This window comes from Marmota flaviventris, chromosome 15 (genome assembly GCF_047511675.1).
Source record: "Marmota flaviventris isolate mMarFla1 chromosome 15, mMarFla1.hap1, whole genome shotgun sequence".
Classification (NCBI taxonomy): domain Eukaryota; kingdom Metazoa; phylum Chordata; class Mammalia; order Rodentia; family Sciuridae; genus Marmota; species Marmota flaviventris.
In genome coordinates this window covers 71,460,427-71,478,204 of record NC_092512.1, presented here as the reverse complement: position 1 = coordinate 71,478,204, position 17,778 = coordinate 71,460,427, and the positions used below count along the sequence as shown (strand labels likewise).

The window sequence follows — 17,778 nt, the reverse complement described above, 5'->3', positions numbered from 1 at the left end:
GAGATTCATTGGCCTTGAGAAAAAAAAGAGAAATGAGACACAGAAATCATTTAATTCATTAAAGGTGCACTGCACAGGGATTTTAAGTGACCTCAGCCTTTCTATTTTTATAAAACATTCCCAGAATGGGTGTGGTCAGGATTAAAATGATTGCTTTCCATTGCTTTGTCTAGCATTTTTTGATAAACCATTTATGTTTCACCTCTTGAGTAAGGAATTTTATAAATGCCCAAGTTACTGAATTAAACTCATCCATTACAAGAGATTAATGTGTGTGGTCCTGTGTGTAAATGGATCTATTTCAGTACACTTCAGACTTACTGATTTCACATTGTTACAGTCCCTCAAATCTCTTTAACTGCGCTGCTCATACCAATCTCTTGCTTCTGCTGGTATAACCTCCTGAAGGAAATATCCTGTATAGGATACTGGGATTGCTAACAGCTGACCCTGAGCAAGTTACTCAAACTCTTCAATAATGTTTTCTCCTCTACAAAATTGAGTTTAATAATAGTATATACCTCAGATGCTGTTTCCAGGATCACATTGAAATAACTCATGTTCACTACTTAGCACAGAGTATGTAGCACGCAGTATATTCTCAACAAGTCAGTGATTTTTTATTAATACCACCACTACCACCACCACTACCACCAACAGGCTGAACTAGTCTGTGTATTGCTCACAGCCTTACATCCTACAATACTTCCTGGGACTCAGTAAACATTCAATATATTGAAAAGGTTACATGAATTCCTACCTAATATGTGCCAATGGTATTATATGTATATGCCTTAAAAGACAAGAACAAACAAATGCTAAAACACCTGAATCTTTTCAAGTCCTAAATATCTGTCTTTATTCTAACACATGCTCTTGGTTTTTCACCCTAGGAAAGAAAATGTCCTAACCTTGAATTCAAGAGGAGCTGTTCTGCTGCTTTTTGATGATTTACTATGAGTTATCAAAGGAGGATTCTAAATACAGCTATATCAGGGCCTGGGGTTTTGTGGATTCTATTTCTTATAAATCAGAAAAGTAAACTCTTGTATTTTAATTTTCCTCCCTTTCATCCTATGGTGACCCTAAAGAGTGATTTTGTAATAATTCTTACTGGGCTTCCTCTGTTTTAGTAAGTATGATGTACTCATTTTAAGCAGATGCTTTTTGTGGGCTGGGGAATGCAGCTCAGTGGTAGAGTGCTAGTCTGGCATGTGCCAGGCTTTGGGTTCAATCCCAAGGTTCTCAAAAATAAAAAATAAAGTTAGATGTGTTCCATATTTCTAACTCTTCAATGACAAGATGGGTTCACTGCCAAAAACATATATTTAGACTGAACAACCAGAGTGCTCACCAGTGCTAAATCCTGTAGGAGATGCACCCACATACAATGCACGCTGCTCAATGAATGTTTATCCCATTTTTGTGTGGAAAAAAACATTTATTCCCATTTCACCCATACATCTCTGAGAGACCAGGTGAGGCACTAACTTCCTTATATAAACATGTAGTAAATGGCAGGATTCAAAAACCATTTTCTTATTCAAAATCCAGGGCTCTTTGCAGGACACAAAATTCGCATCACGTAGATGAATACATTTAGAGAATCCTGGTTCCCTACATCCATAATTCAACAATCACAATCTTGATCCCAGCATTTGTATTTTAAATGCATTGTTTTGGCAGAGTCAAATTCAGGCAGCTCAAATTAATGTGTCATTCTAAAATGTGTTCATGATTAAAAAGGAACTAGATTTGCAGCATGCTAAGTATTTTGATGCATGCTAACTAAATATATCGATTGTAAAGCGATCGAGTAGTAAAAATAAATGGAATGGAGAATGTGTTCCTTTTTCACTACAGATTTGCATTTTTCTATACAAAATGCACTGTTCTGTGCAAAGGTGTTCAATCCTGCAATGATCACATTTATTCTAGCTTCTAATTACTTTTAACTACGGGTTGCACAGAGTGCCATTGTGGAAAGTCTATTGACAACTAGGATGAAGCACCTGACTGAAGAAACCAAAGCTTTCATGGTGCACAGTTATATTTTCCCTGTTCCCTTTATAACCTTGCACCGAGCAGAAATGTACACCTGGGGGCTAATGCAGTATATTAGGCACTCATCAATCCCCAAATGGCTGTTGTCATTCTCCACGGGCAGAACCCTGCAAAATTAATATGGAAAGGCCAGCTGCTGACCTATTGATCTCTCCCACCTTATTCAGCCTTAGCAATGCCTTGGTGACAAATGAAAAGCTTGAGAAAATTGCCACAAGTCAACAGGGATTTCAAAAACCCAGTGCTTATGTTCTTGTTCCCCGGTAACTGAGAAGCACTTTTCCGAAGCAAACAAAAACTGTGTGTGTGTACGTGTGTGTGTGTGTGTGTGTAAAAGAGCAGTCTATTTGTTTCATCAATGAATTATCATATCTTACACATACACACAATAAAACATTAAATATTTACACTCTCCCTTTAAGAAAATTTGAATGACTATACAGTAGTAGCTATAAGCCAAAACCCAGTAATCACTCAGGCAAATTTTCAGTATAATTTATAGGAACAATCTCTGGATATCTGTTGATGCTATCAGCACTATGAATTCTTTGACTCTTATCAAACAGTCCCAATGAAATCTTCCCAAGACTGTACTGGGTTCCCATGTTTTATAGTCTTGAGAGCCAAAAGGCAAGGGGTTAATATGTATTTAAAAATATTTAAAGAGAGAGGGGGAGGGGAGAGAGATATGGAAGGCAAAGAAAGGCCCCATGGAAAAGAACTGAACAGAATGCAAAAGTGATGGGTAACAGCTGGAGTGAGATCCTGGCGGCAGAAGCAGAGCTAAATTGAATACTCCACTCACTCCATCTATCTTAAGGCAAAAAAGCAATCGAGTTTAAGGGGCACATTTTCAGCACTGCACAGGGAATTAGCCATGAAATTCTCATTAAAGATAATGGGACTTTCTATTACAACTTTCAATACATTCTTCTGAAAGTTCTCCGCGTATATCTTCAAACCTAAGCTTAAAAACCAAATGCAAGGCAAAAACATTCCACAGCCCCTGTGCCTTTCTATCAAAGCACACTAAGGTGTGTTTCCTTTGACTTCACTTCTTTGTAAAGGCTAGCAGAGAGGTGACCGCTGACCTTTTGGGCTGGGTAATGGAGGTGCTTTCAGGCCCTTAGGAATAATAACCTAGAAGAGGGACTGGAATTTTATTTTGTTTTTAATATCCATTTTGCACATTTAGGGAAAACAATAACTTCAGTTTATTTATAACACATATTGAAGAAACATGCCATTTAAAAACTAGATTCTGTATTTATCACTGTTAAATAGCTAACTACAAATTTAGTAATATAAATACTTAAACTTTATTAATATTCTCAAAGAATAAAATTGGGTTTGGTAAATATAGGTGACATATAACTAATAATGTCATAGAGATATGCTTAGTTATATTATAGTTATACAATATGCTTAACATATCATGATATGTTTACCTAGACTTTTCCTATTTTAATGATGGAAAGTAATAACATTTAAACTCTTGTTTTATATGTACTGAAAGTAAGTCCTGTTTGGCCAGCATCACAAGATTCCTAGATGTCAGAATTAGAGACCTGCAATAATATGTCACTCTCAGAAATATTGCTTAATTAATTTGTCTATATTACACTTAAGAAAACAATAAAATTTTCTAAATAACTTACAATATTAATCTATCAAGATTCATCAATCAAGCAAAGATATGACAGTCAGACAATGAAATCCTTGAAAAATATGGCAATTTTTTTAGGGTAAAAAAACTATCTGCTATCATGTTTAAAAAGTTTGATTTCTCCCTATTATTCTAACCAAAAAATCCCTGTTGTATTTATTTGTTTGTCTTAATTAGCATAAATTTTGGTATTTATTTGCTGATTTTACAATTCAGTAAAACACAGAATTCTGGATTTACTTCTAGTGAGAAGTCATGAGACTAGACGTACACTTATGAAAGACAGTGCTACTTATCTATCATAAGTTGGATCTATTTTGTCTTTCAGAGTCCCAATGTTGCAGTACTTTATTTTCTTCATTCCAAAAATCAGAACATAATTTTAGAACTACTTTTTACTGATAATGTACAATATTCTTGAATCATGAGCTAGCAGGAATGTTTCTTTGGTTCTAGTTAGTCATCTTTCTAGTGATTTAAAATTCCAGCATCTCCTCTAATCTTGTTACCTGATTTCTTAGAATATTTTTGCACAAAAAATAAATGGCTACATTTGAAACCTTCATTTGCTTATGGAAGCAATTTATTATTTTTCTGGCCCCCACACAGAATCTAACCTACATAAGGAAATCCCCAGAGTAAACCTACTCCTCTTAACGTATCTGCACACAGTAGAAAAGATGCAGCTTCCCTGTTTGCCTGATTGGGACTCTGATTACCTAAGTCAGGTTACCTTGAATGCTCTACTTTTACGACACTCTCCATTACCTAATGTGGGACTATTTTTCAATTTGTCCTTAGATGTCATGATAATGACAGAATAAAATATTACTAAGAAAGGGTCCTTTAGAATTTCAAAGTGGTTTTTAAAACTATTAATTCATATTGCCTGAATACGATTTTTGTAAATGCTTATATGAACCAAGAGTTCATATTGATCTTCATGTTAAATAAACACTACTCCAAGAACCACATTGGAAGTACAATGTGGTTGTACAACATTGGTAGTAGAAATTCCTTTTAGTTGTTTTTATATTTTACCTCCTGGCTTTCAATTCTATAACAAATGCTCACAATCATACTTTGGGGTCCTGCACTATGGTTAAATGATGGGTAACACAAGCTTCTCCAAGTGGGCAAAGGGCAGGAAGGATGACCCTGGGAATTCAACCCCCCTCTGTAATGCTCAATTTCCAAATTACCAACCAATAAGGACATTTTGGAAATGTATCCTTTTAATTTGATTCTTCAAATTTTACATACATTAAAGCTAACTTCTGCAGTTTATTAAAGAAAACTACTGGATTATACAGGCAGTAGCTTGTCTGGTGATCACTATTATTGCATGTTAACAATAGTGACGTGCTGGCCTTGCCACAGACTCTCTCATCACACCTATGTGGGGCTTGATCCACAGGAGAGTTTCATGTGATGCAAGCTGGGTATTGATGAGCCACAGACAATGAGGTCCTCCTGATGGTGCCACTAACCACCTCCCTTCAGATGATGGAACTCAAGGTATATTAGTTAAAATGCAGAGCTTTGCTTCCTAGAAGGGATCAAACCTCACAAGAAACATGAAGGTAATTCATATATCCAGATCTCCAATGTTTGGGTTCAAAAACATCACAGGCTAGTTGGCCACATGAGACCTGCACTCAAATCACCCACCTGCCATACCAAGGCTCAGATACCACTGACAACCCATCATTAAAAATAGAAAGAAAGAGTATGAGAACAAAAATTTTCTGGAATGAGTCCTCAGAGAGAAAAACTATGTTCCAAGATTTCTTGCCCTCACTAGAAATTTCTTTGACACATCCTGTATTCTTTTGGGTATTTCTTTGGAAATTTCTATTCACTAGATCCGTCTGGCTAAGGACGCAGAAACCAATGTGTACAATAAAAATGATATCTTTGTTTTTCTACCCAGGAAGACACAGGCTTTGAGCTGTGTAACATTTGCAGTATACTGATATATACTGGTTAAAAAACAAACAAACAAACAAAAAAACAGTTGGCTATTAAGCACGGTGGGAATAAAGAACCCAAACAAATTAAAATGCTGCATTGAACGGAAGGATACTGCAGTAAGAAATAAAAGGGAAATTTAGAAATTCCCTGTAGCAAGCTTTTTGATTGCCTGCCACAAATAACTGGCATGGGTACAGAAAAGAACTTGAAAAGCCGAGTGCTGATTTGATTCTATACCTTAACAAGGTTCAATTTGGCAAAAAGTAACTTTGTTAATAAAGCAGGATATACACAATATGAACAGCATAAGTCTTTGTAGCAAGGAAAATTTTTTAAAAAATCAAGTGCTTTCATTTACTGATAAATAAATACTAATTAAAACACTACAGAAATATAATTTTCCATCTAGCAAAAAAAAATACACAAATGGATTCTAATAACCTCTGAAGACAAGGTAAGGTGTGAAAGTGCTCCAGAGCTATCTATCTACCCAACTAGTTATCTTTTGGGGGAGCCCAACCAACAATACATTAACCCAAGAGCTTTCAATTCTTTGATTTTAAATTTGAACTGGAGGATATTTTTTGTTTTCTTTTACTAAGAAAATAAACTGGCATTTGACCAGCAACATATAGAATGTTGCTTCACTGCAGGAATTAAGTGCAATGGGGAAAGAAGATAAATCACAGAACTTAGTGTTTAGTAAATTTTAGTATTTCCACTAGATGAAATGTCATGTTGCCAAATAGATAACAAGAAAGTCAGGCTTAGTTCCTTTTGTGCTGCTGTAACAGAATACTAAGACTGGGTAATTCATAAAGAACAGATTTCATTCTTATAGTTGAAGCTGAGAAGTCTAAGGTTGAGAGGCCTGCATCTAAGTCTAAGGAGAGAGCCTTCTTGCTGCATCATCCTAGGATGAGTAGCAGATGGGCATGAAAGCAGAGAGCAAGAAGGGCCCTAATTCACTAACAACACATAGTTGTGATTACCAATCCACTCCCATGATAATGACATGAATTATCAGAGAGGTAATGATTAATTACCTCTTACTCAGCCCCACTTCACATGCCATTGTTTTAAGGATTAAGTTAGGGGGACACATTCAGAGTCTACATTATGCACATCTGGGACATATATAATTGCTATGAGCATAAAACAAATTATTAAACCACAGTTTGAATGTGTCCTCTAAAATTCACATATTGAGACAATCATCAATGTAATAATATTAAGAGGTAGGACCTTTAGGAGGTGATTAAGTCATGAGGGTTGAGTTCTCAAGATGACTAGCATTCTTATCAAATAAGTGCAAGGTAGCCAGACACAATGGTACATGATTGTAATCCCAGTAACTCAGGAGACTGAGGGAGAAGGATCACAAGTTCAAGGCTAGCCTCAAATTAGTTTATTCCCTAAGCAACTTAGCAAGACCTTGTCTCAAAATCAAAAATAAAAAAGGGCTGGGGAAGTAGCTCAGTGGTAAAGCATCCTTGGGTTTAATCCCAAGTATAAGAGAACAAAAACCTGCAACAACAAAATAAAACGAAAAATAAATAAAAAGAAAGAAAAGAAAGGCAGGTTGCCTTCCTCCTCTTTTCCCTTCTGTACCTCTTGCCATGTGAAGATACAGTGTTCAAAGTGCCATCTTGGAAGCAGAGACAGGTGCCCTGAACAGATAGATATTGAACCTGCTGCATGACCCTGGACTGCAAGCCTCCATAAACGTAAAAAATAAATTTCTATTCTTTAAAATTACCCAGTCTGTGGTGTTTTGTAATAGCAGCACAAACTGTCTAAGACACTATACTACTAAAACAATGTTCAAATGTGTTATTATTTAATAGAGAAGCTGTGAGTGGCTGCAAAATGAAAAAAAAAGGTAGATCAAAATAGAAAATTCTGAAAATTTTTCTATTTGCTGAATCACCTTTTAATCATGTTTATATTGCTTCAAAGGCAAAACCCTGGTATTAAAAAGAGATCACTCCTATCCTTCTTCCCTATTCCACAGCAATGGAGATCCTAAATGGAAATGAACAGCTAAAGAGAGCACGGACAGGAGACTTGGATCAGCTGACTTGTACTGTATGTAAAGAATTATTTCAGGGAATTGTGTTAGCTTTTCATTGCTGTGACAAATACCCAAGGAAAACAGAGGAGAAAAAAAAATTATTTTGGCTCAGAGTTTCAGTTCATGGTCAACTGGCTCCATTTTTTTGAGCCTGAGGTGACTCAGAACATTTCAGCAGAAAGGTGAGGTGGAGAAAAGCTTCTCAGCTCATAGCAGCCAGGAAGGAGAGACAGAGAAGAGAAAGGGGAAAAGAAGAAATGCCTTTCTTGGACATGAACCATGTCCCACATTTTCCACTACCTCTTGATAGTCCATTCAGCTATCAATGGACTAATCCACTGATGAGGCCAGAGCCCTCATGATCCAATCATTCCTAAAAGCCCTACTTCTGAACACTGATGCATTGACCAAGCCTTCAACACATGAGCCTTGGGGCACATTTCAAGTCCAAACCATAACAGAGAGAGAAGCCAGGATAAGTACTATGAAGAGATTATTTTAATAGTTCATCATGAATTCTATTCCTACTAATTTTATATTCTATTTCTATATATGCTATTCTATACAGCTCTGGCATTTGATCCAAGCTGACATTAAAATATCTGGACATTAATGATAATTAAATCTGCCTTTTAATCTGAAATCCACATTCTTTCTTTTAATATCAAATATATGCAATATAACTCAATTCTTTAAAAAAATATTTTTGGTCCTCTTCATTTGCCCAGTAAAACCAGAAAAGGCAGAAAGTTGACAATCTAATGTGAATATCATACTTTTGATTATTTCTCATCTTAATTTTAAAAGTAAAGTATAAAGACAACTTTGGAAGTGTTTGTACTAATTAACCCTGTGAATCTCTCCCCTCAGTTGGAACCTGAGGTTAACCTCTGAGGTTCATGTTGCTTGCAGGGTTCTTCTCTAGCTGTCTGCATTAGCACTACTAAAGGATTATTTTAGGAACAGTCTTCTGTGGGATTTTGAATTGCAATATAAATTAGCACAAATTTTATCTTCTGAAAAAAATCTAAGCAAAGCCTTCACTGAAAAATGAAAGATTATGTTCAAGTTCCATTTTACTCTACATAATAGGAAAATTAAAGAATTTTCAAATAGATTTAAGTTCAGCACCTTTTATGGTGCATTAGGGCCTACATCTTAGTAAATATCTTCTGAAATTAACTAACAAAAGGTCTATTTATTTTGAATAATAGGAATAAAGTCAAACTATTTTAAAAATCAATGTTTCTTAACATTCTAACATGCCAATCAATGAATAGCAATATTAAACAGTTGTGTAACATTAACATGTTTCTTATACCACACCTGTCAAATTCTAAAATTGTCATAGAACATCTGTGAGAGTAATCTGCACAATATGATCATGTTCTCCAGCATTAAATGGAAGGTTTAATCATATTAACTTTTCATAAATTAATGCAGAGGTAAGAGTATATTTTCAGAGATTAAAGTTGAAAGTGTCTTCCTATTTGACCAGGTGCATCTAAGGATAACTCTGACCTTAAAGTAGGGTGAGATAAGAACACAGTCCAGGTGATGCCACTATGAACTCCTTACTGTTCTCTGAATACAGTAGGCTGTTTGCACTGCTGCTCTCCTTGGCTGGAAAACTCCTTCTCTGAGATGTGAGCACAACTCACTTCTTCATTTCACTTAATGAAACCCTCCCACTCCTATCAGAAGTTATACCTCTCTTCCCATCTTGTCACCGTTTGACTACTCTGATTCCGTGTTTTTGGGTATTTATCCACCTGCCATATCACATATTTATCATCTATTTTCTCCCAATGCCATGCACACTATATGAAAGTCAGGACTTCACTTTTTCAATATAGTAACCCCAGCCACTAGATCAGCATTGGCACCTCGAGAGATCAGCATTGGCACCTAATTCATGCTCAATGGCCATTGATGATATGAATGAATAATGAATGAATGAAAGAATGGAAACAGACTGAATGAACATGAATTTATCAGAGGCAAGATCAATTCTCTGTTCCTAAAAGGTTATAAAATAATATATGATCCATTCAGTTGCAGATAACATTTTCAATTAAGCTCTTAGTAAGATTGCAATAGTGCACAAGGTACACAGCAATTAAAATGAAGGGAAGCTGGGTGCAGTGGCACATGCCTGTAATCCTAGTAGCTCAGGAGGCTAAGACAGGAAGATCTTGAGTTCAAAGCCAGCCTCAGCAACAGCAAGGAGGTAAGCAACTCAGTGAGATCCTGTCTTCAAATCAAATATAAAATAGGGCTTAGACTGTGGTTCAGTGGTCAAGTGCGCCTGAGTTCAATCCTCAGTAACCACCCCCCCCCCAAAAAAAAAGGGAAAAATTTCAGGCTATTTTTTCAATTACAAGGATGTAATGGCCCTTTCAGAGGAATAGTCATGTTACATTTCTTAAGCAAGACAGTGCTGTGTGGGGCTTCAAAACTAGTGAATGGCCATACCAAGTCAAAAGGAATTTCACAGATGAGAGGGTTGAATGGCCCCTCTCCCCTTTCCACTTCTACAACCCAATCCATCAAACCCCCATTCAAACATCACCGTCCCCTTGGAAAGTTTCCAGATCTAACCATCTCAAAGACATATTGTTCCTGTGAATTCATTCTTCAGCTGTAACTTTTCTAGGCCACTTGAATCTTTTATAGTTTGGGGTTTTTTTGGTGTGTGTATTGTTTTTAATCTTATTCCATTATTATTATGTTTTTGTTAGCTATTTTCTGTTCGTTCTTCATGCCTTATGTCTCCAAGACGAATGCCCCACTTTATGATGTTACACAGCAGGCTCTGAAGCACCATCTGCAAACTTTGGCATCAATTAAGCACCAAGTAAATTTGAATAAATAAGTAAACACCATATTCAAAATCTAAATGGCCCACTACTAAGAACTAAGTCTTGCGAGAGAAAACTTGCTCCCTACTCAGATTAAGATGAGGACTAAAATTCTGGCCCTGTTTTCCATCTATAAGGGTTTACTTCATCATGAATATGAGAGATGATTATGAAGAGGGACTTGACTTGGGGGTACCCACTCTCATTTCAGGCCTAAGTCTGATGAAACTACATTAAATTCACACACCTTTCTTGGCTGCCCAGACAGAGCACAGTTGTCTAAGACAAACCACCTGAATAGAACCTGTCAAAGATTTTACCTTGTCTTCTCAAGCATATTTTGTGAGCTCCTGGACCATCAATGATTTTGTCCAATGGAGGAAGGCAGCAGCATCCCCAGGGCAGCAGGGAGCCCATAGGACCTGTGCTCTAGGAATGGGAAGCACTGAATAGTGGAATGTCTATCAAGCTAGTGAGAAAAAGAGTATCACTGAGCTCTCTGAATTCAGCTCTTTCTAAGCAAATCCCTACAGTGAATAAGGAAGCACATTTTTTGCACCTAAAATACAAATATGGTTCATATAAATGCAAGAAGGATAAGATTCTGGGTCACCATGGTATAAATGTAGGCATGCATTCATTTGTCTAAATTAGTATTCACTAAAAATATAAGTACTAAAACCAGAAAACATCAAAAATTTTATTCCAAATGCATCCACATCCTTTTGATGTTTCCAGTTTTGATTTCACGCAGCCCATATGCAGACAAGAACCACCAACTAACACGTGGACTAACAAATGCAAGCAAGGCAGGGAAGCTCACGTACCGATGCACTCCGCTGCTGCACATGATGATGTGGCAAGCTCCCAGCCTGTCGCACAGCTCAGAAGAAACTGACAGCAGTCCAACTCCAGAGGCGCTGCAGGCTGTGTTTGCACAAGCAGCTGTGCGTTTTGATCTGATAAATGAGCCTACCAGTCGATAAAGTTCATCCAAAGCATTGAGAGGCCTCATTAGCTGCAGAAAAAAAGTGAAGAACATAAAATTCAACATGTTTAGTAGAAACCCTTTTTTAGATGGGAAGCAACTCACAGTTGTTACAGCTTTGAAAGTACAGTCTAAACCAAAATTATTTTGTTATGGAGGTAACAGAGCTGGAGTCTACAAATGTTGCAATTACCCGCTGCTCAAGAAGAGCAGAAAAGCTGAGTAAGGAAGGTCTAGGAATAACAAGGCAGTGATAAATATAATTATCTATTCTTACCTTATCTACATAGGCAGCTTTGGATGTGGAGTTTGGTGGTGAATTTGATTTGTCCAAATAGAATGCCCTGTCAGAATCCAAAAAAAAAAGAAAGAAATCATGGTTGACTGGTAGAAAAAAACGTAAAATGCATCAGGATGTTCAACTTTTGTTGACTTCCTTTTAAAAAAAGAGAATAAAGCATTGAACCTAGGGTGAATGGGGTTGCACAAAAGTCCTCATTTATCCATTGCAGGGCAATTAAAGCTACCATCAGCTCTATTACATATTGTGTGGCCTCAGATAATTGTCTTTGCTCAGTTTCCTCATTTGTAATTTGGGAATAGTGTCAGCTTCTACTTTGTAACTGCCAAGAAGAGTAAACGAGATAATGTGGGAAAAGGCTTAGAACAGTACCTAAAACAGAGTGAGTGCTTTTTAATATTTATAATAATATTATTATGAAAGTTGAAGACGTATGTTGTGACTACTGAAGAATATTTACTGTGAAAATGTCAGATTATGAAACTAATATAAAAACTAATTTTAAACAGAATATTGAGTTGATATTTTAATCAGTAAGCTATCTTCAGATAGGAAGCTATGCATTTTGAGAATGCACTGGCTCTTTTTTTTTAATCAGCAGAATGCAATAGGATAATATCTATTCTAAAATATGAAACTGCATCCTAGTGGCCTGCAATAATCCAAAAAATTATTACTGTATTTGCTTTGTTTTGCTTATGGCTCAATTCTCAACAAAAATTGTAAGGAAATGATCCATAAAGATGATGTGTTCAAGTTTTGACCTAGCATTTATTTTTTAAATTGTGGTAAAGATACACATAACATAAAGCTTACCATTTTTAAGTGAACAGTTCAATAACACTAAATACATTCACATGAACCACTAGGTTAGCAATTTTTGCTGATATAAAATAATTTCCAAAATGTGATATTTAATATTAATTTAATATTAATATAACAAAATAAGTCCTATAATATTTGAGTTGTCATATTAGATATTCCAATAAATGTTGATCAGATTGGAGTTCTGAACACTTTTCAGATTTCCAAGTATTGGCTAATTATTATCAAATACATGGATAGTAACAGGCAAAAACAAAGAGGGAGAAATCTATGCCCAGTGCTTGCTTTTTCAGTGTCTCTCTCTCTCTCTCTCTCTCTCTCTCTCTCCCACACACACACACACACACACACACACACACACACTGCTAGTCCCATTATTATTAGTAGTATTGCTTAATTTTGTCTTTTTAAGATAAAGCAATATGGATGAATCTTATCTTAGATATAAATTAGGAAACTTTTAGAGTACCTTTCAAACAATAATTATGTTCATTCTTATTTAGAATTATTTTCTTCCTCTCTAAAATACAGATTCAACTCTTCTTCAAAAGAATTTGTACCAATTCAGCATCCAAAGTCAGCTGTTGCTCATTAGAATCCATTCTGAACTCCTAAGAGATTTATTTCAAGATACAGGTAACACTCTAAGCCGGAATCCCACAGCCACCCCTTGCCCCTGAGCACATCCACTGTGAGGAGCCTGGGAACTACAGGAAAGCCAGGCAGTGTGTGGCTCCAAAGATGGCTAGGAAGACATGAGCCACAGAGCACCATCAAGTGCCAGGAAATTAAGTCCCTATTACAGTCACTGTATCAAGAGCGAAATCAAGGAGTTTGAGGAGTCATTAGAAAATTTTCAAGATTTTCCCCAGTGTCAGGAAAGCAACAATCCAGAGGAAATCAGTTATCAAAAAAGGAAGCAAAGCTTGGGTTGTGTGAGAGGGATAAAAACTCCAGTTGGTGACTCAGGAGGTACAGACAGTGTACCCCGCTAAGGAATTTGGGTCTTAATCTAAGGGAGTTGGGAGGCAATGAAGGAAAAATGCAATAGAAGGAAGGAGCCTCATTACAAGTTTTTTTGTTTGTTTGTTTCCAATTTGTATATAATTGTCAGCCATTTATGTTTCCTCTAGGAACAAGGCTTAGGGCCTTGTTACATTTCTGAGGCTGACTTTGGACTCATGATCCTCTTGCCTCAGCTTCCTAAACCAGTGGGATTACAGGTGTGAGCTGCCACGACTGGTCTATACGTTTTTACACAGATTTTAGTTTTTACTTTTTAAATAAAGAATTAAATTTAATGACTTCTTAGAGTTTCTGCTCCTCTTTCCTGTTTTTTTTTTTTTTTTTTTTTGGTTTTTAATCACACATATTCTTTGTAGGCTTTCTTCCCCAAGAATATTTTTTTAAGTTGATTATTTAATTCATATTCTCAGTCATTGTTTGCTTGTGGTATATTGTGGCAGAAAATTCTAGAATCCAAATTCATTGTAAATTTCCCCCCTCAATATTGCTCTTGGCATTTGTTTTCATTCTAATGGTCTTTAAAGGTGGTTTATTTTTTCTCTATTAACGTTTTCTTTTTATCCTCTAAAGTTTAACCAAAAAGTGTTCAGATATAGATTTATTTTTCTTTATCCAAATAGGTTCTCATAATGTCCTTTCTGACATTCTGAGATTTCTGACTTCCTTGAGGGGTCTCATCTTCAATTCTAAAGCAATAGCAGTTCTCTCTCTCACAGTTTCATCTTTGCACCATTGCTTCTGTTTTCTTCTTCTGGAACTTTCATTTGACACATGTCCACGTATTCTCAGGTATTCTCTCTCTCTCCCTCTTTCTCTTTCAACATGCACCACACTTTCTTTCTCTTAATATCTTATTTTCCCATTATTACAGTCTAGGTGATTTCCTCTGTAATATCTTTCTGTAATAACTTCTGGAATCTATCTTATCTCTGTGGCCCAAGAATGGAATTGAAATGCAAGAGATGAGTTACAGGCTGGGCTGAGGCCTCTGGCCTTCTGGGCTCTGGAGAAGGACAGAGCAGGCCAGGACAGCTTCTTCAGGATAATGGGAGATCAGTAACTCTTATCTCTGTGTCAAGCAGTTTATCCTTTCTATCAGAAACTGTATTCCAATGATTTTTTTTTTTCATTTCTAAGATTTCCACCTGTTCTTATTTTATTTCTGCTATTATAAGGTAAACTTCCTACTAGACTATAAACCCCCTACATGGATATTGATTTTATTTAGTTTTGTTTATTGCTGTATCTCTAGCACCTGTAATATGGTGGAAGTATACTATTATTGAGTATATGATCTCAAGAAATACTTCTAAGTAAACTATAATTAGATAACTGATTTTTGTTTGTTTTAAGACTTTCAGCCTTTCTTCATGGATGGCATTCCCTTGTTTACATTTTAAGCATCCATAATATACTCTGCCAGGCTGTTTCAATTTATCAAATTCTTCTAGGATGTATTTATTATAAATGGTCAGTTTTTTTGGCTGTCTTTCTTACTGTCAGGTTTCTCCATGTGCTTTGGAATCACAGTTTGTAAGTTCCCTTGAAATGAGAATTTCTTTCATTTATTTTTATTTAGATTTTTTTTATACAGTTCTATTATTGGCTCTAGTGCCATCCTTCTCTTGAAAATGGTTTTGGTATCCATTTGGTGCCCAGAATCATACATCTGTAACCTCTTTGCCTCAGTGGTTTGAGTATGACATTGTGTTGACATCCAGATTATTAACAGCCCCATCACTAACCAGTGAGTGTCTGGTTCAGTTCCTAGTTAGTGCCCTGTTGGCCAACTCCTGGCATCTTAAACCCTGAGCACCATAGTAATGGCAGTCTCAAACAGTAGGAGGCAGCAGACTTCATCCTTCACTTAGACCCAGACAAGTGCTATATGCCCTGGTTTCAAATAGCAAGGCTAGCTCTGGACTTCCACACAGTATAAGGTAACACTGATCTCCCATTATCTGGAAGAAGCTGTCCTGGCCTGCTCTGTCCTTCTACAAAGCCCAGAAGGCCAGAGGCCTCAGCCCAGCCTATAATTCGTCTCTTGAATTTCAATTCCATTCCTTGGCCACAGAGATAATAATTGTTTTTGAGTTCAGCTGTGACTTTAACTTCTGTCTTCATATTTTATCAAGGATGACCACACATGATTTTCCTCATTTTAAAAATGGATTTTGAAATTGTCTAACATATATAAGGCACATTATTGAAGATTAAATTAGTACATATGAGATGCTCAGTCCCGTGATTAACAAATAGGACTCATTCAATAGCACCATTATTCAAGTGCACAAAGGGGGAAATTAGTCTAGGAGGATTTTTAGACATAGTTAGGAATATAAAGCCAAAGACTTTCTTTCTGCTTTCTCCTGAGACCATCTCAATATTTAAAAAATAAAGGTTAAAAAATGAAACTTAAGTTAGATATTTGAAATCTAGATTATTACATGATAAGTGCATAAATAGAAGTTTAGGTCTAAATAGAAAAAAATATTTTTAGGTCAAAGGAAAAAAGACTCATTTAAAGAGCTCATTGCATTAATTGTAGAAACTTCGGGTCTTCTAAACTTTGAATCATCTGGGGAGAAAAACATTCTATGAAAGAAGCCCATGGATCACTAGTGCCACCTAAGGAGAGCATTGCTACAGAAATTTGCCACCACCACTAGGCACACTCTTTCTTCTTTCTGAAAGAGATGTTTCTTTAAAAATAAAACAAACAACAACAATAACAAAAACCCCACAAAGTTGTCGCTGATTTAGACAGTTAAGAGCAGTTTAGATGAGGATGATCTGATTCTGCTATTATTCACTTACAACAGACTTGACAAAAATCTTCAAACATTTAATGGAGCAAAATCTTTAAAGAAAAAGTCCATATTTGATGAAAAGAAAATAAGTTAGATAAATAACTTTTATAGGTTGGAAATGTAGCCCATATCAAGTAAAACTTTATTAAGAAACAATTACATCTTAAATGCTACATAACAAAACTGAAATACAAAAACCAGCTAATGATATATCTGTACAATTAAAAAAATTCTTAGGGCTGGGGATGTGGCTCAGGCGGTAGCGTGCTTGCCTGGCATGCGCGGGTGCTGGGTTCGATCCTCAGCACCACATAAAAATAAAATAAAGATGTTGTGTCCACCGAAAACTAAAAAATAAATATTAAAAAAAAATTCTCTCTCTCTCTTTAAAAAAAAAAAATTCTTAGAAGATAAAGGCTTACTACAGGTTTAGAGTTGAAAACACTGACATCCATATTTGTGCCCGTGGTAAATCTTTGTTAATCCATAATAATGGAAGCACATTACAAATTATTAACAATTACCAATCCATGATTATGGAAATCGCATTAATAATTATTAATTAACAAATATTAATAAAATTTTATAAAGTATACCAAAGTACTGATAAAGTCCAGAGAAGATAATAAGGAGTAATAGCCACTTCAACACTCCCATGCAATAATAACCAACACATTTTTTAAATTCTATTATTTGTTAAAGTAAGAATTTGGACTCAAGGATGAAATTAATTTGGGGTATTTTCATCAGAACAAAGGTTGTTCAGCCAAATATTTTACCAGCCAGAAGGTTTACAGGTATTCACAGAATTTCAATTATCATTTAGACTATGACAAACCATGGACAAGAAATAAATTCATAATGCACTATCCTTAATTACAAAAGTCTTGCAATGCCCTTAATCAAATTTTATGGGAAAAGTTAATGGAAAAATTGGATTAAAGCCAGAACTGACAGTAGTTTATTATGCTTCTGAGGTTAGTAAGAATGAAGTCATTGTCCTTTGTCTGAATACAGAAAACCTTATTAAGGCCATTTTGAATGTGTGCTGCTATTTTACCCAGGCTGAATGGTAGGTTTCCTTTCAGACTGATGTACATCAGGCTTCCCTGTCACAAGTTTGTAAATTAACTCTGCCACTTCAAACAAATATATTATGATACTATTTTTCATTTAGTTCTCATAGAAT

At 35.9% G+C, this 17,778-nt stretch overlaps 1 protein-coding gene across 1 annotated transcript in view; it reads right to left on the bottom strand.

Moving 5' to 3' along the window:
- Positions 1-17,778, bottom strand: part of Prex2 (phosphatidylinositol-3,4,5-trisphosphate dependent Rac exchange factor 2) — a 284,195-nt gene that overhangs the window by 26,047 nt on the left and 240,370 nt on the right. Inside the window, exons 36-37 of the mRNA XM_071602347.1 lie at positions 11,905-11,971; positions 11,467-11,657 (exon numbers count right to left, since the gene is read on the bottom strand). Of these exons, the coding sequence (XP_071458448.1) occupies positions 11,467-11,657; positions 11,905-11,971 (258 nt within the window). The remainder of the gene's footprint in view (positions 1-11,466; positions 11,658-11,904; positions 11,972-17,778) is intronic.